Here is a 23,456-nt window from a genome sequence, read left to right as displayed (position 1 = left end):
TGGGATCACCAAAATAAAAAAATAAAAAAATACACATTAATATTTGATTATCTTTTTCCAACTGCTATATATATATATATATATACAAGTTTTGTATAAAAAGGAAAGGATACAATGAAAATGACTGTAGAGAAGATGAACATATAACTATTGCCTTTGGATTCGTCATAAACATAACTCCAAATCATTAATATCGAGTGCCCATGCATGATGCCTAATGCATGAGCTTGTCTTCTATCCATCTTTTGGACCATATCCCTATATATCATAATTATTCGACAAAACTTTATAGCGATAACGATTGATCTATCTCAAAATGGGTCAATGTCATCGTCTTGTTTTCAATATATGTCTAGTCCTTCTCATCATGTAATATCTATATGAAATACAACAGTACGTACGGTTTTGATTGTTAACCAACAGATGACTAATATATAATAATAGGATGAATATTTTCTTTTATATATAATCAATTTTATAAAATCGCATCTCATTCACAATTTTATGATCTTTTGGTTACATAAATTAAAAAGTTTTATTTATGAATATAATTTAAAATGTTTTTCACATTTTAACATTTTAAGTTACAGAGCATACCATTTTGTGATCTTTTTGTATCTCCGTTTTCGTCAATTTTGAAGAGTATGAACTTGAATGTTTGGTAATTTTATAGTTTCTCCTCTTCACTGAGATATCAGTTTTCAAGATTTTTGTTTCCAAAACAAAACAAAACAAGGCCTTTTAAAAATCGGAAGGGCCAGGTTGGGCTTACAAATTATGGGCTTAAAATAATTTGGGCTTCTATAATCCAAAATTCCAAAGAAATCTTTAACTTCCTCCAAAATCGTTCTTCTCAAGTTTTTTCTACTTCCAAAGTCGCAACAATGGCGACCGAATCTCCGAATTCTGTTCAGAAAAGTGAGCCATTGATTCTTTGACTTTCTTCTTCCATTGAATCTCTTGCATTTGATTACTATACCATAACCTCGATCAACCTGTTATTCACTTAAGATGGTTTTAAATCTGATGAGAATTTTTGATGATTTCTCTCTTGTACGAGTCTAATCTGATCGTGTCTATGGTTTTCTTTTCCTTAATTTCGTCGCAGTTGTTGTTCATCTGCGAGCTACTGGTGGTGCTCCGATACTGAAACAATCTAAATTCAAGGTATATCTTCTTTTGTAATCAATCATTCCTTCCTTTCGCGAATCACCAAACTTAATCTATGAGATGAAATTAGGGTTCTTATGTGTATTGGAACCTTCCATTAGCGATATAGAACACTGTCAAGGATATGATTAGATGATTTTTTTACTGAGATCTTCAGTTGATACAATGTATGTGTGTTTGTTTAACCACGATATTTTATTTACGAGAAATCCACCAGTTTGTTCTTCTTTGGATTTTGTTGGTTGATAGGAAACTTCGTTAGCATTGTCTCTGGATCAACTAGAACTAGGCATTAGGCAACATCATAATCATTAGCTTTGTAATTAGTTATAATCTTTTGATTATTAGCTTTGTTATATATGTGCTCTGCTTTGGTGAGTTCAGGTTTCAGGGAGTGACAAGTTTGCTAACGTGATTGATTTTCTAAGACGGCAGCTTCACTCTGACTCATTGGTAATCATTTATCGATATCTTCTGTGTTTATCTCTTGTGTAACATTGGTTTTGCCGCAAGTGTGCTGATATCTCTCCACTGTGTTAGTTTGTTTATGTGAACAGCGCTTTCTCGCCAAACCCGGATGAATCAGTAATTGATCTATACAATGCAAGTATTTTCACTATTTCATTCGTACCATGCTCCTGAAACTAGATATACATCGTCAAGCATGGCTTGTTTGATCTTTAAGCTTGATTATCTTTTCGGACTTGTTCTCTATGTATTTCTTAAGATTGTGCTTGTTTTCGATGATTGCAGAACTTTGGGTTTGATGGTAAACTGGTGGTGAACTATGCTTGTTCCATGGCATGGGGTTAAAACTTCGTCATCAATCTCTGAGTATAAAGTCCAATTATGGATATGCTAGATGATACAAGCTGCTACTTTACTTTGCTAGGAGAATCCAATTGTAGAAGAAACTTGTTGTACATCCTTCATTTTTTTGTAACCTGAATAGTGGAATACATAACAAAATGGTTGAATCATATATAAACATTTTTTTGCAAAATGGGCAATATGAACATTAAACACATGGGCTTAGGCCCACTAAGTGAATATGGTCAAAGGAGATGTGATTGATAGTCGATGATGGTGTGTGTGATGATGCCACGATGGATTAGGATGATGGAGATTGACATTGGATCCCGTAGAGTTTCACAACGGAACATTCAACTATTTTTCTCTTCGTCTCTCCCTTAATAAGAAGAAACCAAAAAAACAAAACGGAGTTGTTATTTACAGATTGTAAAATCGAAATCTAAAATGAACGTTTTCCCAAAATTTCTCCGTAATCTCTGTTTCCCCCAGATTTAGCCCTAAACCGTTACTGTTCTCTCCCCTGTCTTTCCATTTTCCCGGAAAATTTCCGCCAAGGTTTTTTCTTCGTATAGTCAATTGTTCTTCTTAATCGACTTTTTCTCCGGAAATTCTCCGAATTTGATTCGTCAATTTTGGGGGATTCATTAGTTGTCAGATTCGTGATTCCTTGATTCTTGCTTCTTCTCGACTCCATCATCATCATCCTCTGTCGGAATATAAAATCTGGAAATAGGGAGAGGAAGAAGACCTATTTCCTCAGATTTCTCTCCTCCTCCTCCTCCTGATCAATATCTTCGTTGACCGGAATCTTTCTCCAGATGCCACAATCGAATTCCACTATGCGCTGCTGACGGAAGATAAAAGGAAGAAGCCGTCGTTATTGTTTATCTGGATCCGAGTCTCTTTGGTCAATCTCTGGTGATTAATGGGTTTTGTTTTATTATTTCTCGGCATGATTCTCACCTTTCATGGCTTCCTTCTTGTCCAATCACAACAACAAGTTCTACCCCAACCTCAATTACAATCACCACCTCCTCCGCCGTCTCCGCTTCAGAATTTATCACCGCCGCCGCAGCAGCAGTTTATGCAATCTCCCCCATTTCCCCCTGAATCTGGTAATACGCAACCTCCTCCTCTGACTCCGCCTCAGTTCAACACGCCTCCTCCTCCGTCAAAATCCACTATTAACGTTATGAGTCCTCCGCCACCACCATTACCATCACCTCCGCCGCCTCCTCCTCCACCTACTCCTTCTCCACCTCCGCCACCGATTTCAAAACCCCCTCCTCCTCCGCGTGCTCAAGCTTCTCCTCCGCATTCTAATAACAGAGAATCCCATAGAAACCAACCACCACCACGGCGGTTACGTCCCCCATCTCCTCCACCTCCTCCTCCTCCTTCTCGGGTCTTCAAACAGTCAGAGAAAAGTGGATTAAACACAGGGAAAACAGTGGGTCTTGTATTCGCTGGGTTTGCAGCAATGTTGCAGATATGCGTTGTTGCCTTCTTGGTTTTCAAAAGAAAGCAGCTTCTAAGGATGACACATACTTATTGAATTTGGAAGACACATTTTATTGAATTTTCATCAAACCGGGAAACACACACTTTTGAGACGAGGATCTAAGAAAGATTGATTGCTGCAATGATGTTTCCTCAAAGTCTTCATCAGCCTTTTTCCTCTGTAAATGGGTACATTCTGGATTTGACACTTTCCTTCTTTTTCTTCTTCTTTGTATTCTGAATTTTTTTGTTCTTTTAAGGGAGTGTAGTTTTTCATTTACATGCCTAACGATGCTAACTAGAGAGAGGGAACCGAGAGAGTTGGGGGAAAGTAAAAAAAAAAGAATGGCTCAAGTCATGTAAAATTGTTTTAGGGATTCTGTGAGATGATGAAACCGATATCTAATTTCATTTTGTGAGTTCGCAAATGTGTGTTACGTTCTCTACCTCTCTTAATGATTCATGGTTGTACACAAATCCTCTGTTTATTTGTGTTTTCCGATATTTCGGTTTGCTTGTGTAATGTTGTTATTAGGAGTGAGGTTCAAGGCACAGTAAGGTGGTAGGAAGATCAAGTTTCTTTTTTCATGTTATGCTTTTCGTAGACAATAGATTCTTTGTCAGTTCTCTTTGGTTTGATTTTGACGCTTGAGACATTTTTCAGATAGGAACTGCTTAGACTAGCTGTTGGAATCAGAAAATGTCATTCTTTCGTGTCTGATAGCTCTTGGAATCAGAAAGTATCGAATCTTTCATGTTTGATAGCTCTTGTAGTCAGAAAATGTCGGAATCTTTAGTGTTAATGTTGCAAAGTGAAAACTGGCCTCTGGTTTAGTTTAGAACTGGTGGTAGGGCGTATTTGAGAGCCAAGGATGACACCGATTAATCAGAGTTTTTGAAATTTCCGGTGGTCTGAAAGTTCCTTGACCTGATTCGGTTAATGGAAACCGGTCTGGTTAGGATAGTTTGACATGGTTGAAGAATGATAATATTGATTTTGTTGTTCCCTACTATGAAAGTGTTTAGGACGCGTTTTTGTTTGGTATGACCAAAGATGAGCTGGTTTTAATCTGGACCTTATTCCGTTCACAGAATCTTCGGTGGCAACATGCTTTTAAAAATTCTCAGCATACATATTTTATACGTATGAGATTTATATTAAAAATATAAGATTAATGTTGGTAATGACCAATGATTCCAAGTACTCATACGCACGTAAAAGGATTAATGGATCAAGAGTCATGACGTTTTGTCTTTTAACTCTCCCATCTTTCCTTTTGCTAAAGGAGCACATACATGGAAGGAAGCATACACCAAAAGTTGTATATGATTGTTTGTTTTCTATAAACGACAACAAAATTTATGGTTCTTCTTCTTATAATAATAAGTTTAATGTTTTGCCATATTATGTAGAGTTTTGACCATACTCTCGTTTCGTAAATGCGTGATTCAAGACTTGGGCCTATGTAACGTCATTTCATAACCTGCGGATAATCTCAACATACAGCCATTTAGATAGTAATTGATTATTTGTGTCTGTGTTTACATATAAAACTTTAACTAATTGCGGATAATCGTATCCTTTGCCCTACAGAATTTGCAACCTAGTCTACTATTATTCCTCTGCATGAATGTTTTACATTTAAAGTAAGTTAATCAGAACATGGCCTTAGAAAAAATCTAGATTATATGTGTGAAACTATATAGATGCTTGCATCCTAAGAAACAAATAAATTATATATAACGATACCCCTCACAAATCAAGTCATGTTTTCTTTTGTTGCTATCAGCGACAGTAAAATAAAATCTGATTTCTTGAGAAAGCAAGAGAACACATACAGATATATCTGTCGGATCACTTTTTCTTGTTGGACCTAACACACATAGAAAAAGATAGAAAAAATACATATAGGATTCTGCAAACAGTGTCTTGTCTCATTGTTCCACGGAAATAGATGTGAAATGTGACTCTTCTTCAACATTTCACAGTTGTGTGTGTTGGTGCAGATCCATCATTGATGCCAGCTCTACTTAATTAGCTACCTGAGAAAATAAATTTAAACTAATTTTGAAACTATCAATAATTAGCATAGATCATAAGATTACGTCTGCAGATTAATTAATTACCAGTGTCGAGTCTTGAGTGGGAAGAAAGGTCAAGCCAAGAATCTGAACTGTTCTTGTTCTGTGCCCAGTCCTCACCAAAGAAGTGATGTAGAGACTTCTTGGACGACTCTGATGAATCTTTCTCATCTTCTTCTTGATTTTGATCTTGTCTTGATGAGTTTGCAAGGACACTTCTTGTAGGTTTGTTGAACATGTCGGCGCCCAAAACAAAACACTGTTGCTGTCTATGATCATGATCATGATGAAGATGTTGAGATGATGATGAGGATGAGTATGTGTGATGATGATCAATCTTATTATGATCAGTACTACAGTGGTGGTACGGATCATTCATCACTGTTGCTAACGGTTGTTGGTGATGATGGTATGGAGAATCTTGAAAGCTTCTAGATGCTTCTGGAAAGAACGTTCTCTCCCCAACTCCTCCAACTCTCTCCCCAATCCCTTGAAAGTACCTGAATTCAAAAAACAATCCATCAATAAAAGTTTCCATAAAAGATCAACAAGAGAAACTAAAGATAAGATCACAGAACCTGAAGTCTTTGTGGTCAGTAGCAGAGGCTAAGACATTGAACTGAGAAGTAGAATTAGTATTTTGATGAAGTGACAAAGCGGAAGCATGATGAAGAGTTTGTTGTTGTTGTTTGGGTGAAGTAGAAGGATAAGGATAATCAAGAGAATGGCTGTTGAAATAACCTCTAGTGTTACTACTACTTCCACCAAGCCCAAACCTATTACTGTTACTGTAGGCATCCATTGAAGAAGAAGAAGCAGAATAAGTAGTAGAAGAGGAATTAGAGGAAGAAGAAGAAGACAAGGTGGGACTTGGGTTGTTGTTGTTGGTGAATGAGAGAGATGGTGATGTTAAAGGAGTTGTTGTTGTCTGATTCTGATCAAGAGATTTTCTGGCACGGTTTCTTCCTCTGTGCATGTGTTTTTCACAGTACTTCGAATCTGGGTAAGCTTCTCTTGAGCATCTCCATTTCTTACCATCTGTTCTTCTGCATCTTCCTGGCTCTGGATCTGGTTTTCTCCCAAATCCCATCTGGTAACACCCCCATCCAACTGCATCATTTAATTAAAACGAAACCCTAAAATTAATCATGATGTAAAACCCTAATTAGGACCTTAAGTTCCAAAATCATTAAAAGTAAGACTGTGGAAACTGAGTTTTTAAAAGTGGTCGTTGAAAAAAAAAGCTAGAGACTTTAACCAGAAACCAAATCACTCTAAAACACATAAAGCTGAAAACTTTGGGGGCATGAGAATCAACAAAAGATTGAAACTTTATGCAAGAAAAGAAAACATGAAAGAAAGAAAATTAAGTATAGGTATAGGGCTTACGGGATTGGTGAGGAAGGAGTCTAGAGACCAAGGAAGTGTCCAAGCTTCTTCTAATGGAGAAGATGAGCTCAGGTGGGACAGGAACACCAGAGACCATGTACTTGTAGATTAGGGCTTGATGTTCCAGTTCTTCCCATTGTGTTGGTGTAAATGGAGGCCTTCCTATTGTTCTCCCGCTACTTCCACTTAGACTCATCATCTTATTCTCTAGCTTTCTTCAGATAGTTTATATATGTAGCAAATTCAGAAGCATAAAAGAAGGAAGAGAAAGAGCTTTCTTGATGGATTCAGAGATTAGGGCTCCTGAGTTTCGGACAGAGACAGACAAAGATGACCACTTTCTCTGTCACTCTTTTCCTCTGGTTTGATATCTCTCTCTCTCTCTCTCTCTCTCTCTCTCTCTCTCTCTCTCTTTCTAAGCATATATTCCTCAGATGCAAATTGCATGAACACTAGCTAGGTTCTTTCTCTACACGAGGCCACTCCCTCTTTTATATATATACCCTACTTTTTTGTATTGAGGAAAGATAAAAGATTATTACACAATAGAGATTACTATACAATTAGTCACACTCTAGTAGGGTTTATTTTGGGGGGAATGGTAATCAGAAAGTTAATAAATCAAAGAGTGATCACAAAGAAGAGAGAGATATTTAGACAGTGTTGAAAAGAAAAAAGAATCACATCAGGACAAGAGCTTTTAAGGAGTTTTGCCATGTAGTGTAAAATCAAAACAACATTAAAATATCCAATATTGTAAAATGTAAAAATAGATAAAATGTATGTAAGGGGGATGAAGAAGAAGAGTGTGGTCCTATAAAGACTGGCAAATCTGAAGAGACTCAGGCCCAGTGTTCCTGTTGCTTCTTCTGCAGCACTTGATGCTCCTGTCTCTCTGACTACTCTTTCCTCTCTTCTCAATCCTTTCTTCATCTTATTTTTCAAAATTTAAGTATTTTTTGAAATTATGTGTATTTTTTTCTATAAAAGTGCATTGATTTTTGGGAATCTTTTTTATTTATTTTTTCCTTTGAGCTGACGCCTTTTTAATTTCAGCTGTATCCCAACACTTGATGGCCTAAAAATGAGTGCCATTTACCTTTTTATTGAGCTCATTTTTTTATTTATTACATTTAGTGAGCTCTGTTATTACTGTCTAAAAGACAGAGGAAAATCAGATAGATGCAAGAAGAACAGATAGATGTTAAAAAAAAGAAAAAAAAAAAGAAGAAGGAAATACGAGTATTTATGAAAAGAATTCGGAATAAGCTTCTTGTATCATCACTGCACGAATCTCTGACTCGGGAGAAGAAACCAAACTTATATGCTGACTTGAAAAAGAGTAAGATTATTTTACAGTTTCTGACGACAATACAAAAGAGAGATTTTTACTAAATTTTCACATTTTCTTCTTAACATCTTTTACATAAGTTGGCAAAATGGTAAATAAGAAAGAAAGAAAAGGGTGTTTAGATGAGAAATAGAGAGCAGGGGAGAGACCATTGGATAAAGAAGGGGACTAGGTTTGTTTGGTTGCAAGTGAAGTGAAAGTACTTTTGTCCTTTTTATATAAAAAATGTTAGATATTTTGTCGTTTTTATTATGTATTTTTTTCGGCATTGGTTTTTACTGAAGAAAAGTTTTCGGAATAAAAAAGAAGAGGAAGACATGTGAAGAATCAGAAATATACAGAGAGGGTTGGGTTCATTAAGTGCATAGAAAAAAAAAAGAGTAAGACTGTTCACTCCTCTGTTTGTTTCTCTGTCTCTTTTCACATGCTCTGTCCTTTTCTCTCCTTTTTTTGAAGCCCCCTAGATCTTTCTCCTTACACACCTACTACTACTATCTACCATTCTTTTACATGCACATCTATAAAGGTTTTATATCTTATGTACATATACATGATACATACATATACATGAGCTGATGAGCATCGACTTTAGGGTTTGAATGATTTTACATAGTGGATGAAACAAACTAGTACAATTGATAACATTGCGTAATAGTAGAATGATGGGATATAGTAAAAAAGTTGATAATTATCGCGATTTCTACAAATTTTTGTAATTAGCAAATACTAATTCAATCATTTGGCGATTACAAATTATATCCTTTCTTCAGTACAAAATAATACATATGTAATTGGTTAATATATAGCTAGTGAAGATCAACCCAAGAAAATAAAGATGGTTACCTTGCGATGACCACGTACTTAAACAAAATGGTGTTCACGCGATAAACCATCATCCTAAATACTTTTGATTATATACATCACCTTCTAAATTGGTTCGAAAATGATATGCATGCGTATATGGAGATATGTAAGATGGTACCTACACATATTAGTTAGAGCTCCACTCTTGTTGGTTGGTCAAAGATATATATGATCATAATCATGGTGATTAAGCTATGAAGAAGAAGGTGGAAAGACCTTTGGACCAAGGGATATTTCCATTTTAGTGCATAAATTTCCATTTTAGTCACTCATCTGTATCATCATCATCTATTCTCTTCTTGTTTTTATTATGTTTTTAGCGAATTAATTAAAATGAAAATGAAGAGTTAATTCAAACTTTTACCAAAAAAAGAAGAAAATGGAGAGTTATAAATGGGTTATATTATAGGAGATGATGGGTGGGTAAATGCAGATATTATAGGGCAAGAGACCTACCTCCTTTTCTCCCTTTGACTCACTTTTCCCTATTTCTTTTTTCAGTTTCATGACATTTACAATTGACATGTTAATACTATAGCCTATAGTCTATACCCTAACCATCTTTTAGGCCTCGAGGGTTCTTTACGATATTCTTCGTTTTATATAAGGGAATATAATACTTTTGCTTCATCATCCATCCAATCACATAAAAATCAACGATTTACGAATATATATATGAAACATTGCTATATTCCACGTTTTTTTATTTACTATATATTCTACGTCAAAAGAATTATCTTGTTTTTTTTTTGAGATGATTATATCTTCTTTTTTTTGAGAAAATATTTATTGCTTTGTTCCGGATATATTAATCTCTCCCATTAACGAGATGCTCACAATCGTTTTTTGTAATGTTTCATTCTAGTGTGCACCGCATTCTAGTTTGTTTTCTTTGTTCTTTTTTTTTGTATTTATTTATTACTGTGTTATACGAGCGATTTGGACTAAGATCATGGTAAGAATAACTATTGGCAAAAAAAAAAATTACCACGATCGTTCACCAATCACGATTCACAAGGCGATATTGCCACGATTCACATTATTTGAACATACAATTTTTAATCAAACGAATTTATTAAACAGTACAAACCCACGCAATTAATTAACTTTACAACAAACCAACCCACACAATTGCCAAGATTCACATAATCAAATGCATTTATTAAACAGTTTAAAAATAACCCATAGAATTAATAAACGTTATAACAATGTCCTTGGGAGACTTTTATTCTAGTATCACTTTCCTACATCAAGTTCCAAATTCATACGTGGGTTCGAAACACGGGTTCCTTCTCTTCTTAATGGGACCTCTCCCTAATGGAACCGTCGCCGACGTGGACAACAACAACAACACATGAAACAAATAAGCCAACCTATAAATCGAACAAGTTGGATTAAAAGTATCAAAACAGGAAATACAACCCAAAATCCCACATAAATCAATAGTATATAACGAATTATTTGATCGTCGGATTGAACCAGCACGATGGCGAAGAAGAACGCCGCTGATATACAAAGAACCGCCACCACCATAAATGTTCCGAGGATAGCCATTATCATCCGGTTCCTTCATATACACAATTATATCATCATATAAGTGTCTTTTAGTTTATTCTAATACCAAACAATTTCTCTACTTATTCTGAGTGTACCAAAATTCCATTAGATAACTATGATATATGTCATCAACTTTCCATAGTTTTAAAGTCCAATCAAATAGCGATCGAATTAGTATTTTTACCAATCAGACCAGTTTTGTTGAAATAGCTAATGTTAAGTCAACCATTGTGCCGACATAGTTGGTATACTTAAAACCGAAAGTCAACACCAAGATCTCAATTTAGATGACTATTTTTAGTTCTCAGTAATATCTTGTCAAACACAAGCGTTACATAAAAATTCCAGACTTAACATACAAACAAGTTATAATAATTTACATACTAAGTAGCCTTGTTATATGGAGTTGCACATATAGTTTATTTATTGGTACCTTAGTCGTATACCGCTGATGACAAGGAGAATGAGACTCATTGAGGTAGAAAATGACACTGTACTGCTAATAATCATCCCAATATACGCTATACGCTTTGAACTCTCATATTCCAATACCGCAGTTCCCGCTCTCCCCTTACAAAACGGTGCGGTTCCGGTTTGATTTCCGAAAGAACAATTGTCACTTTGCCATACGCCACCGGGAGGATTAACCATAACTTGAAAGCTCATACCGGCTATAACCGTAGCTGTAACCATAAGATTCCCTCTAGTTTTCTCTAACCAATCGCCTTGACGTTTTAGATACTTTACGAACCACTCTGATGATGATTCTTCGTATCGATGACCTTCTTGACCGTTGATCTCCATGATTTGAAGCGATGAATGCTTTACAAAAGAGTTATAATTCTTAAAATTTATATATGTAACTTCTCTCTTTGTCGAGATTATAAAGGAAAAAAAAGAACGAGTCTTTTTAAAAAAGGAAAGGGAGATAGAAATTTCTGGTTTGATCAGCAAAAGTCTAATTTGAAACCATTTGTTTGTTGATCACGTACGGGAATTAAAAACCTACTCTTTGAGAACTATATGATTCTGATCAAGTCAGTCAACGATAGCGACATTAGGGAAGAAGCGTCGTCGTTATTTTTTATATATTTCTAACTAAATAGAGTTTTTGAGGTTTATAGGAGAATCGCAAGACCTCAAATTTGACTCTGGGAGATCATATCTCTCATTTGTGTCACTCTTCTTTCAACGTGTCTTTTCTTTCATAGTACTACATTTGTCATCTTGTCATTGTATCTAATGACTTATACGACTTGTGGTATAAAAAGATAAAGATATATAGCGGATAAAGAACAGTCGTTGCATACCATTCAACAAACCAAAATTAAGTTGAAGTTGAACATTAGTTAATTGCGGAGAAAAAAACTAGAACATTAATTAATTGCGCAACAGTGAACAGTGACATTAGTACATATAAAATCTTCAACATAATGATAAATTAAGCTACTAACAAGTAACAGAGTCATGATCTAGTGGTTGAATATTGGCAATGTTAATTAATCGATTGTATAGATTAATTTTCATCTATCTATCCACAACGCTAGCTCTTTTATGTTCAACTATTACAAAAGTTGTAAGTGGCATAAGAAAACTGTGGTCGTACATCAACATCACACACCACGATTTACTCTTTTCTTAAATTTTTTATTAGATATACATACCTGCAAATGTTACTCATATAATATTACACAAATATTTGATACGTCAGCTTAAATATGTATCTGGGTAAGGTGATCAGGTGATTATCAAAATAAAATAAAATAGTACAGCATTACTTGTTTTGTTGCTAGGTAAGTTTGACGACGAATAAAAATATATGTATCCAAGTTCACCAAATCCTACGCTAGCTAGTTGGACGACAAGACTTTATTTTGGACTCGAAAAAAAGAGAGAGAACGTGTTAAAGAACCCTAATCAAAGAATAACCGATCCGATAGTAGTCCACTGTCAAAAGTGAAAACTAGTTGTGATGATATCAGTCCAATATACACTTAACCTGAAATATCTATATTAAAAACGAACTAAGAATTTGGTGTACTTGGATCAAAATTTTACATTTGTTCCAGCATAGAAACTTGGTCTAGAAATGATGAAAAAATTAGAAGATAATAGAATCCATAGTTAAAAAAAACTTAAAAGAAGGTTATGTGGCCAAAGCTTTAAAGAAGAGTTTAGATACTTTGGAGGTAGATCAATGTAAATTGGGATCTTTGCAAACAGCGTGTGTTTGTTTTCTAAGTTTCAGGCGAACTACGTGTCGTTTTAGCTAAGAGAAAAAGCCAGGGTTTAGATTCCGTAGTCCGTAGACGTCGTTATAACGGTGTAGATCTTTCTAAACAAATTAAAAGTTTGGGGTCAAAAAAAAAAACTGTGAAGATTTCTTTATCGACTCGGACAAACAACAAGGGTCTGTTATGTAATAAATTCCCGAAACATAACCAAATTAGGGTTTAAGCATTTAGTGAGTTTCCAGTAAACCCTTCTCTGAATCGCTGCCGCTTCTTCGATAGACTAAAAGAATCCAAACCTCAGTAGCCATGGAAGGCGAAGAGAAGAATGATTATAGAAACGAGGAAGAAGATTTCAATACACCACAACAACTACAAAAGAAGCAAAGGAAAGGGAAAAAAATAGCAACGGAAACAGAGGATGAAAACGAAGAAGACAAGAGAGTTACTCTCAAAGTCACGCAAGTCGCCGAGAGACCCGATAGAATCTCTCCGATCGTCGCCTATTTCTCTACAGGATACGATCCTTGTAAAGTAGATCCAAAAACAGGCAAGAGAGTTCATGAAACTCCCAAGGTTACTGTTTACAAGCATAAGGATGATTCTAAGAAGAGGATTCAGGTTGTTGTAAGTCCTCCAGGCGCAAGAGTTGAGTTCGTCGGAACTAATTACACAGGCGAGCAAGCTGCTATGCAGACGAATACTTATAGAGTTGGTGTTTTTAATAGAGAGGCTAAAACTTTGAGGATTCTTCCTGTTGCTCACAATAAGGTTTAAATTCTGTTACCTTGTTTTGATTTTGGTGATTAATTGGTTTGAATTAGTTGGAATGTTTTGAGTGTATGGTTGTGAATAGAAAAGAAATGATTTTTGAGAGTTTGAGTTTGGTTTTGTGTTACTTGTAGATAATCAGATTGGAGCCTAGAGTTAAAGCTCAAGAAACAAATGAGGAAGAAGCTTCAGGAAGTGCTGTCGTCAAAGAACTTGAAGAACTAAAAACAGGAGAACGCGATCGTTATAATACAAAAAAAGCTGTTACTCGGGTATGTTACTACAGCATCTGAAAACACCAATTCTACTGTTTCCTACAGTATCTGTCTTATTGGTATCCAGACTAGTAGAGAACTGATTGTCGTGAGATTCGTTGGGAGGATTATATGTCTGAGTGAGAATGTGTGTCTCTATGCAGGATAAGAAGAAGCGTGCCTTATATATGGGAGATGATGCTGCGACTCAGAAGGTCCTTGATGGGAAACTAAGTGAGTTAGGTGTTAACACAGCTGCTCTTGAAGGCACCAGTTCTACTGTTGCACGCAACATTCCTCCTTACAATACCGCTGCAACGACTGCAAATGAAGCTTATCCCTTAGAAAAGATCATTGAAAAGGGGGATTGGAGTTTTCTTGAAGATATTTACTGGCTTCTGCAACAGGAAACTGAAGCAGCAACTGAGGCTTACCCTGTATTTGTCCGCAACAGATTGTACAGATTGCGAGATATCAAGGTAAAATTATGACTATTTTCTTGGATGCAAAATATTTTATGTTAGCTTGCACCACTTTCGCGGTTTGCTCTGATTAAATGGATTCTGAACTTCTCATGGTTTTATCTACTGCTCAGAAGATTCTTTATGTATGTATGTCATTTTGTTACATATGCAGGACGATATGAAAAAGCAGACGGTTTGTGGTGCTGCAACGCTTCTCACCCATCTGGTTAAGTTCAAGGACAGAAACTCAATGAATGGTTACGATTCCGCTAAAGACCACAAGATGCCAGACATCTTCCGTCAAAAATTCAACAGCATGTTCAAGGATTCTGAATCAGATAGGATACCTGTTGACAAGATCAACCTTCTGATAAGCTACGTTCTTGTGCTATCCCTTCACGTGGATAATTTCATGACCGATCCAGAAGACATAGCAAAAGATCTGAGGATAAGCACAGTTGAGCTGAGGAAACATTTTCTACAGCTTGGCTGCAAATTCCTGAAGCAGAATTCTACTACGGTTGCTACCTTACCGACCCCTCTCAATTTCCCGGAGGTTAACCGGAGGCGCAGGGCACGAAAGTGATGACGATCTAGGAGAAGATTTTGTTCTATCTTTACATATTTTCTGCTATTTTAATGATATTTCTTTGACGGTCTGTTGAGATATTATAAATTGTTTTAGTTCCTAAGACATCTGTTTCTTGGGTTTAATGATATATGATGTTTTGGCATTTAAGCAAGCAAACTGCTCTAAGTCCATGATAGTGAACTAAGTGACATTTTATTAGAAGAAAGAGATATTTATTGGAGTTGATTAATAAAATTAAGTAAATGGGTTTTATTTTGCCAACCCATGATGAACAAGCATTAAGCCAAAAAACAAGTGCACAGTGAAATTGTTGGATTCCTGATTTTATTTTGAGACAAAAATCTGTCAACTCAATGATTTAAAGAATAGCAAAACACTCAACTTTAAAGGCCATTGCCTACTGCTGATCAAATCTGGTAGAATATGTTGTGGGAAAGAAATTTGAGGTCAGAAGACTCTTATGAGTTTAGCTTTTGATGTGTGTGTGCGTCTGAATTTTAGAGCAACATAGATTCTGGGGTCTCGATGTAGCCCTTGAATGCTTTCAGCCACTCGGCTCCAATTGCACCTGCACAGGAAGATGACTTATTAGACGTTTTCGATGAGGTGATGATTAATAATGACAATAGGAATGAGAGGCGGATTCTGTACCATCTATTACGCGGTGGTCACAGCTTAGTGTTACAGACATGTATGAAGCAACGTTGTATTGGTCTGGACCAGTACCGGGAACAACTCTCTTTTCAGCTGTTTTGAGATTCAGACACCAACACTATAATAAGTTACGCGGAAGAAACTTCAACGGATAAAGTGGATGAGTATGCTAAGGACTTACCAGATCCGATTGCTAGAATGGCTGCTTGAGGTGGATTGATGACGGCACAGAACTGTTTGATGCCAAAAGGTCCCCCCAGGTTGGAGACTGTGAATGTTCCTCCCTGTCAGAAGAAACAGTTTGAGCTGATTTGCTTTCACAGCAGTATTATGCTAGTGAGATTGACCGAATTCTAAACCAACCTCATAATCTTCCGGCTTCAAGCTGTTTTCTTTTGCTTTTTGAGCCAAGAATCGAACCTCTTCTCCAATTGTAGACAGTCCTTTCTTGTCCGCGTCCTGAAATCAAGCAATTAGATGAACTGAGTTTTTCAGAAATCTCAAGTTTCTGCAGAGGAAGGTTAATAACTGTATCAAGAGCTCCCTAACCTTGACCACAGGAACGTAGAGCCCATTTTCTGTTTGTACAGCGACATTGATGTTCACATTTTTAAATCTGTACATAAAAGGAGGAAAATAAGAACCAAGAAACTAGATGATTTGCAAAGTTTTCATGAACCTCTGAAACAGAATATGTACTTACTGGCGGATGTATTCATCTGTCCATGAACTATTGCACTGAGGAACTTTTCGAAGAGCCAGTGCAGCAGCCTGCAATTTCGAAAAAGAAAAGGTTTCATAATGGAGAACAAAATGAGATTTAATTAGACTTGCAAGAAAAGAAGTAAGATGCACCTTAATAACAAGATCATTTACAGATATCCTTTTCCCACCGGAAGCCTCTTGAAATGAATTGAGTTGACTCCTAAGACTGCATATAAAAATAGCTATGTTTAGCATCCACTTACCTAATCAAAATATATGATCTAAAACTTAATACTTACCCCATCATTTTGTCAACACATGTATCCACGGTCAAGTAGTAGTGAGGAATAGTTTGCTTTGAGAATGCCAAACGTGAGGCTGTGACCTGTCAAATTTATACAATTAACAAAACTTCGGAATTCTTGGCTTATAGTACAAAACAGAGAGATATATGGTCGAGGTAATCTAGAAATACCACAAGCAATCAAGATATAAGGTTGTATAGGTATTTGCCTTTCGTATCTGAGTGTGAGGGATGTCAACATAGTCAAGAGCTGGAACCTTTGAATCCACTTGCTTGGAAGGTTTGGCAGTAGTTTCTTTACTGCCTGAAGCTGTACCATAGGAAGATGTATTAGAAATTTAGAACATAGGGATGAGGTAAATTCTGTAACGAGAGGGGAAAATGTAAGAAGAGGGAAGAGCCAAGGATTTCTGATACCTAAGAAATCTTCGACATCAGCCTTCACTATCCGTCCTTCAGGACCTGTGCCTTTAATGCTTGAGAGAGGTACCTAATGTTTTTCAAAGGAAAAGTAGGAAAAACAAATTAGAGATGGAGATCTAACACGAGCTTAACTAATATTTTTCGTCTGGAAACTGACATTATTATCTTCAGCCAACTTTCTTGCAAGAGGACTGGCAAAAATACGATCTTCTGAAGGAGCTGAGCTTGGCTTAGAGATCTTGGCTTCAGGAGCACTGGCTGGCTTCTCTACCTTCTCTTCCTTTGGTAGGGAAGGAGCTGGTTTTGCTTCAGGCGCAGCGGGACCAGTATCGGATGAGGGTGTGTAATCTTTAAACTTTTGAATATCATCTTCATCTTCAACTGTGATAGCAATCACCTAGTTGGACAAAAAAAAAAGGGACCATTTATATGTGATTCTACAAATGAAGATAAAGATCTTTGTCATTTTTATTGAATATTCATTGATCTTCAACTAAAGGGAGCATAGGGCTCACAATCAAATACTTCATGAGAACCCATTATAATTAACAAGTCTCCAAAAGTCAGAAACTCTCATACCTCCCCAACTTGAATTTCTTTTGCCCCCTCCTCCTTTACTATCTTGGCGAGAAAACCCTCTTCCATGCATTCCATTTCGACTGTTGCTTTGTCCTAAAATATTAAGATTGAGATAAGTGTTTTATTCCTGGCATAAGAATCAATACAGGAAGAGATTCAATCAGGATTATCATTACAGTTTCAACTTCACAAAGCACTTCACCAGGAGCAACTTTATCACCTTCTTTCTTCAGCCACCTGGCAATGTTACCCTGAAGTTTCAACAGATATCTTTAGTAGAATGATAAAACAATAAACCATGTTAATTTTCGTAAGAGGTATTCAGAGGTACATGCCTCAGTCATTGTTGGCGAAAGAGAAGGCATTCCAATCTCTTGATGAGGAGGAAGATCTGAAACATATTTTAAAAAGTTATCAGTAAAACAAACCATGTATGCTGCATATACACAGTGACAGAAATATGATGGCCGCAAAAGGCACAAAAACCAAGTCAGATGCTCACAAAAAAAAGTACAATTCAAGTGAAAATATATGTTAGAACAAGCGGGAAGTTACAATAAAGAACTAAATACCTGAACTGGATGAAAATCCTCTCACTGATCGCATCTGGGAGCTAAAAGCAAGAAAAGAAGCTTACAGTTAGGATAGAAGTATTCATACAGGAAGGTAGCAAGTTGTATTCTCATCGGTAAATGGATTACATACCTTATAAATTCTTTAAATAGTTTTGGTCCTGCCATTGGGCTGCTTAGTTTTGTGCTCGTTGTTGAAATACCACTAAGCATTGTTACCTATATAATGCAGCTAATGACATTACGACCAAAAAAACACAGACGATTACGTGACAAAGCAAAGACGAGAAAGGAAACTGAACAGCAGGGACTTACATTGCCAGTACCACATTTTGAAATTCTCTCTACAGAGGAATAATTCAGGCGGGCCTTGAAGATATCTGAAGACCAAATAAAAATAGAAAAATAAATGCTTAAGCGAGAAGCATAATATATACTCAAAACATACCAACTTTCAATTAATTAAAGTTGGAACGTTGTTATGTTCTTCATGTTGAAAACGATGTGAAAGTCAAACTTGGACTATTCATCCCAGAGTACTGTGTGGTGCTTGTTACCGTATCAAATAAAAGAAACCACCACACATTTCTACATAAAATGAACTTAAGGATAGCAATGAAGAGGACACTAAGAAAGCTGACTGGATTACCTTCTCTTCCAACGAGAGAGGGGTGGGTACTGTTGGAGAAACAGCGGACTGCCACAGCATGGTCACGCCGCAGTAAAGCGGAAACATGTTTCAACTGGTCAGATAACACAACAATCGTCAAAATAGTGTTTACAAAGAGCAACATACAATTACTCTGCTGTAAAAGTAGAGTCTTCTTGTACTAATAAAATGAATAGCTAATACCACAATTGAATCATAAAGCGAAGCTACTACATTAATCACAATTCAGATTACAAGGAGGTTACTAAAGCTCTCAATAGCAAAATGCAGAATTGCCCATGATCAAATTAAAAATACCAAATTCATGATTAGATTAAGTCAAACCCGGAAAACGAACCTCAGTTCAGAAAAAAATGATTGGCAGAGCAAAACACATAAGAACGAATGCATAAACTCAGTTTTACAAGATCAAAAATGGTAGTCAAACCACAGAAAAAAATGAAAAATAGAGAAAGAGAAACCTTTTTGGAATGATTGATGATACGAGAAGCCATTGTTGTGCAATCGGAGCTGCGTCAGCCGATCCGAATTCGCAACTGCAAATAACAAAAAAAATGGTGGGAATGTTTGTTAGGGGGTTTCTCCTTTTTCCCTCGGCAACTATATCAGAGATCGAGATCGATGAATTTGACTTGTACTCAATCCAATTTTGAAACAGTAAATATGTGGATGGAAGATAGGATTCGATCTAGAACTCACCAAGAGTCAGAAGAACGGTAAATCGCAGTATAGAGAGTGAAGGATCACTTGGAAGAAAGCTGGGATTTGATGATGATGATGAAGATAGTTTTGTGTTTAGGTTTTTCAGAAATGGCAAAATGCTGCCTTACATGTACCAGATTGTATCGTACCAACACCAATTCTACCATAACCGATATAAAAGTATTTAAACCGACTAATTAAGCTTCACAAATTTCGGTTTGTACTTTATTATATTGGGCCCTATTATTATTCTCTGAGCTTTTGCGTCTCACCAAAAGACAGAGATCATCAGGTGCGTTAGTGATTACGTAGGCATCTAATGAACGGCAGGGATTAGTCAAACTTATTAATGGGCCTAATCTTTGGCCCATCGTTTTCCCTCGATTCCTGTCACACAAAAAACTCCTAGCTCTTCCTCTACCTACACAAGCTAAATACATATTTTTTGCTTATCCTAAGCATCATGATTATGTTTTGCCCTCTCCAGCTTTTTCTTCAATGGCAACAGATTCTAAGAAAGTCTCTTGAGGCTAAAATCAAAGCATTTTTTGTTGAAGATAGATAGCAACTTGCTGCTTCTTCATACTAGCTAGTTACCTTCTTCTTACTCAATGTGTTTTGCTTCGTTTCAAGGATTCTTCATATCACTTGTGGAACAATTACATGATTAAACATTCAACATAGAGAGATAGATGTGTTAATAAGTAAAGACATTTTCAGATAAAACGTTCTTATCAGTCACTTTATTCTTCTAATATCCTCGTTGTAATCGGGAAAATGCTTTGTAACGTCAAAAAGCAATAAAAGTTGCAGGAGAAAGAAAGCTTTGGAAAAGAAAATAAAATAAATGAAGAATATTTTCTTTGCTAGTCACAAAATAAATGAAGAATTTATGTTCCTAATTTCCCACTAGATATTTGTTTATTTATTTTTGCCAAAATCAAGTTAAGACAATGAGCTAAGTGTTGGAAAACCTTGTCCGAGCCAAAAGAGTAAAAAGAAAGGGAATAAAGGGGTAAAACCGGAAATCCGAAAAAGAAAAGGAGAAGATTTCCAAAGGAGAAAACCCTAAAGACGGAGTATATAAACAAGGTAACGCGTTTTCTCTCAGCCTCTTTCGGATATTCCACCAGTCTCTCGCAATCTTCGCTCTTCTCTTTGCTCTCTCTCTCTCAACGCGGTTCAGATCCGAGTTTGGGAGATTCAAGCTCCCTGAAAAAAGCCCTTTACTCTCGCTTACCAACTTTGCTCCAGGTTCGCATCCTATCGGATTGTCTATCTATTATCTCGATGTAACTTTTACGATTCATGATTGTTTCTTTACTTTTGGATTGTTCTGATTTGTTTTTTTGTGTTTTCCGATAGATTTGGTTTCAACTTTGTTGAGTTGATTTGGAAGTTTTGATTTTTCGTTACTTCAAGATCGTTTTTTTTGCTGTGGAAGTGCTTTCGTTTTTGTTCTCTTTATTAGATTCTGAGCTGCTGATGATGACGATTATTAAATTTAGGATCTACACATCTGTAGATTTGTTGATGGGTTTGTAGATTTTGTTACGGCTAGGTTAGTCTCTCAATAGAATGAAATGAATCGTCTTCAAAGCTCAGATGTTCTTGTCTTAACACTCACTTGGTTTTGTCTGATTGAATGTTTTTTTTTGTAATTTGGAGAAATAGGTTGAGTGGTGTCTATGTTTAATAGATAACCATATGTGCCTTTATACATTTTCTCCGCACATCATCTGAGGCAGATATTAATGCTTGTTTTCCTCTCTTTATGGACTTCGAGTTTGGCTTTCTTGTCACATTTCCTCCTTTGCAATCATATTATTAACGATATCAAAATAGGTGTTGTCTCTCTTCCTTTTGATATGAAATCTGATTGTTTTTGTTCTTTTTATGTAGCATGGCAGGATCTGCACCAGAAGGCACACAGTTTGATGCACGTCAGTTTGACCAGAAACTCAATGAAGTGTGAGTCTTTTTACTTCTGTTTTTTCATTCTTGAGTGTGTTCTCTCCGCATGCTCTAGCTGCTAATTGTACTGTATTGATACAGACTTGAGGGACAAGATGAGTTCTTCACATCCTATGATGATGTTCATGAGAGCTTTGATGCCATGGGTCTTCAAGAGAACCTTCTCAGGGGTATTTATGCTTATGGTATGTGTGTAGGAACTTGAAAAAGCTATCTTTTGTGATTTATGTCTTAGATTAGAACATTATCTCATGCGTGCTTCTGTTTTTTCTTAGGTTTTGAGAAGCCTTCTGCTATTCAGCAAAGAGGAATCGTCCCCTTCTGTAAGGGTCTTGATGTGATTCAACAGGCTCAGTCTGGTACTGGGAAAACAGCAACTTTCTGCTCTGGTGTCTTGCAGCAGCTGGACTTCTCCCTTATCCAGTGTCAGGCTTTGGTTCTAGCTCCAACTAGAGAGCTTGCTCAGCAAATTGAGAAGGTCATGAGGGCCCTTGGTGATTACCTTGGTGTCAAGGTTCACGCCTGTGTTGGTGGAACCAGTGTCCGTGAGGATCAGCGCATCCTCCAAGCTGGTGTCCATGTTGTTGTTGGAACTCCAGGGCGTGTCTTTGACATGTTGAAGAGGCAGTCTCTTCGTGCTGACAACATCAAGATGTTTGTTCTCGATGAAGCTGATGAAATGCTCTCCCGTGGTTTCAAGGACCAGGTATGCAAATATTTCTCAGTGTTTCAATTCCATTCTCGTTATAGTTTAACTTGAATCTCACTGGTTTCTGGGTTTTTTCAGATCTATGACATATTCCAGCTTCTTCCACCAAAGATCCAAGTTGGTGTGTTCTCCGCAACAATGCCACCAGAAGCTCTTGAGATCACAAGGAAGTTCATGAGCAAGCCAGTGAGAATCTTGGTGAAGCGTGATGAGCTTACCCTTGAAGGTATCAAGCAGTTCTACGTCAACGTTGAGAAAGAAGAGTGGAAGCTCGAGACACTCTGTGATCTCTACGAGACTCTTGCCATCACTCAGAGTGTCATCTTCGTGAACACCAGGCGTAAGGTTGATTGGCTCACAGACAAAATGAGAAGCCGTGACCACACAGTCTCTGCAACTCACGGAGACATGGACCAGAACACCAGGGACATCATCATGAGAGAGTTCAGGTCTGGTTCCTCCCGTGTTCTCATCACCACTGACCTCTTAGCTCGTGGTATTGATGTCCAACAAGTCTCCCTGGTTATCAACTTCGATCTCCCAACTCAGCCAGAGAACTACCTTCACCGTATCGGAAGAAGTGGAAGGTTCGGGAGAAAGGGTGTTGCGATCAATTTCGTGACCCGTGATGATGAGAGGATGCTGTTTGATATTCAGAAATTCTACAATGTGGTTGTCGAAGAGCTGCCTTCGAACGTGGCCGATCTGCTGTGAAGGGAGAAAAGAAGTCGGTTCTGTTGCTGTGTTTGCTCTGCCGTACTAGTATCACCGGAGAAGAAAGGTTTTCTTGTTTTGCAAGGCACTCTTTGATCTGATTTTGACCCGTCGTCTATCAGCGATTTACATTTCTTAAATTTTCTTAGTTGTTGTTCTCTCCTCTCTCTCCCAGCTACGAACATATCTCTCTCTTCTTGACCATTTTTAAGTTTAAGTCATATGGAGTATTTATTTCTTCACTATTTTAATATTCGGCTTTGTTGTTTGTCTTTGATTTTTGTATCAATCAAATCTTTTCATCAAAGTTTGGTTTTAAGCTTTTTCAAATCTATATCTCAGCATTAAACTTATTTTATATGTTTATGTCAAACTGGTTAAAATGCTTGGCTCACAAATTAATTGAATAGTC

General features: G+C 36.7%; 6 protein-coding genes, 1 non-coding gene and 1 pseudogene across 15 annotated transcripts; 5 read left to right on the top strand and 3 right to left on the bottom strand.

The window, feature by feature from the left end:
* Positions 1-821: 821 nt before the first annotated feature.
* Positions 822-2,187, top strand: APG12B (Ubiquitin-like superfamily protein). 4 transcript variants are annotated; one of them, NM_112251.4, is made up of 5 exons: positions 822-918; positions 1,109-1,167; positions 1,555-1,623; positions 1,711-1,773; positions 1,924-2,187. In NM_112251.4, exons 1-5 carry the CDS (start codon positions 885-887, stop codon positions 1,981-1,983), a joined length of 285 nt encoding a protein of 94 aa, NP_188013.2. In that variant the 5' UTR covers positions 822-884; the 3' UTR covers positions 1,984-2,187. The 4 variants fall into 4 exon arrangements, with proteins under 4 accessions (NP_188013.2, NP_001326256.1, NP_001326257.1 ...); NM_001338095.1 differs by having other exon boundaries at positions 831-918; positions 1,555-1,773; positions 1,924-2,180; NM_001338096.1 differs by having other exon boundaries at positions 831-918; positions 1,711-2,177.
* A 208-nt stretch (positions 2,188-2,395) lies between these two features.
* On the top strand, positions 2,396-3,948 carry AT3G13965 (annotated as a pseudogene). Its single transcript has one exon.
* A 1,233-nt stretch (positions 3,949-5,181) lies between these two features.
* On the bottom strand, positions 5,182-7,603 carry GRF5 (growth-regulating factor 5). Its single transcript, NM_112250.3, has 4 exons — positions 6,955-7,603; positions 6,144-6,675; positions 5,611-6,065; positions 5,182-5,526 (listed from the first exon to the last, which is right to left on the bottom strand). Exons 1-4 carry the CDS (start codon positions 7,151-7,153, stop codon positions 5,519-5,521), a joined length of 1,194 nt encoding a protein of 397 aa, NP_188012.2. The 5' UTR covers positions 7,154-7,603; the 3' UTR covers positions 5,182-5,518.
* A 2,562-nt stretch (positions 7,604-10,165) lies between these two features.
* Positions 10,166-11,794, bottom strand: AT3G13950 (ankyrin). The gene is made up of 2 exons (NM_112249.4): positions 11,160-11,794; positions 10,166-10,736 (listed from the first exon to the last, which is right to left on the bottom strand). Exons 1-2 carry the CDS (start codon positions 11,528-11,530, stop codon positions 10,484-10,486), a joined length of 624 nt encoding a protein of 207 aa, NP_188011.2. The 5' UTR covers positions 11,531-11,794; the 3' UTR covers positions 10,166-10,483.
* Positions 11,795-13,096: 1,302 nt separating this feature from the next.
* AT3G13940 (DNA binding / DNA-directed RNA polymerase) lies at positions 13,097-15,257 on the top strand. The gene is made up of 4 exons (NM_112248.4): positions 13,097-13,728; positions 13,863-14,000; positions 14,147-14,461; positions 14,619-15,257. The coding sequence occupies exons 1-4, from the start codon at positions 13,267-13,269 to the stop codon at positions 15,030-15,032; spliced, it is 1,329 nt and encodes a 442-aa protein (NP_188010.1). The 5' UTR covers positions 13,097-13,266; the 3' UTR covers positions 15,033-15,257.
* AT3G13930 (Dihydrolipoamide acetyltransferase, long form protein) lies at positions 15,210-19,912 on the bottom strand. The gene is made up of 20 exons (NM_112247.3): positions 19,645-19,912; positions 19,407-19,481; positions 18,925-19,018; positions 18,591-18,655; positions 18,409-18,494; positions 18,276-18,316; positions 18,039-18,094; positions 17,880-17,954; positions 17,704-17,796; positions 17,282-17,521; positions 17,119-17,191; positions 16,911-17,011; positions 16,697-16,782; positions 16,548-16,623; positions 16,396-16,463; positions 16,242-16,308; positions 16,056-16,151; positions 15,874-15,976; positions 15,690-15,785; positions 15,210-15,606 (listed from the first exon to the last, which is right to left on the bottom strand). The coding sequence occupies exons 2-20, from the start codon at positions 19,437-19,439 to the stop codon at positions 15,536-15,538; spliced, it is 1,620 nt and encodes a 539-aa protein (NP_566470.1). The 5' UTR covers positions 19,440-19,481; positions 19,645-19,912; the 3' UTR covers positions 15,210-15,535.
* A 686-nt stretch (positions 19,913-20,598) lies between these two features.
* On the top strand, positions 20,599-23,431 carry EIF4A1 (eukaryotic translation initiation factor 4A1). 5 transcript variants are annotated; one of them, NM_001338092.1, is made up of 6 exons: positions 20,717-20,901; positions 21,322-21,618; positions 21,703-21,806; positions 21,897-22,327; positions 22,409-22,974; positions 23,015-23,423. In NM_001338092.1, exons 2-6 carry the CDS (start codon positions 21,551-21,553, stop codon positions 23,091-23,093), a joined length of 1,248 nt encoding a protein of 415 aa, NP_001319547.1. In that variant the 5' UTR covers positions 20,717-20,901; positions 21,322-21,550; the 3' UTR covers positions 23,094-23,423. The 5 variants fall into 5 exon arrangements, with proteins under 5 accessions (NP_566469.1, NP_001189885.1, NP_001319547.1 ...); NM_001338093.1 differs by lacking the exon at positions 20,717-20,901 and having other exon boundaries at positions 20,919-21,432; positions 21,550-21,618; NM_112246.4 differs by having other exon boundaries at positions 20,599-20,901; positions 21,550-21,618; positions 22,409-23,431.
* AT3G02795 lies at positions 21,338-21,454 on the top strand. The gene has a single exon (NR_140945.1). It is a non-coding gene; the product is annotated as an other RNA (small nucleolar RNA).
* Positions 23,432-23,456: the final 25 nt, after the last annotated feature.

The sequence above is a fragment of the Arabidopsis thaliana genome, chromosome 3 (assembly GCF_000001735.4).
Source record: "Arabidopsis thaliana chromosome 3, partial sequence".
NCBI lineage: Eukaryota > Viridiplantae > Streptophyta > Magnoliopsida > Brassicales > Brassicaceae > Arabidopsis > Arabidopsis thaliana.
The sequence above is the reverse complement of the archived record's forward strand: the minus strand, read 5'-3'. Positions and strand labels throughout refer to the sequence as shown.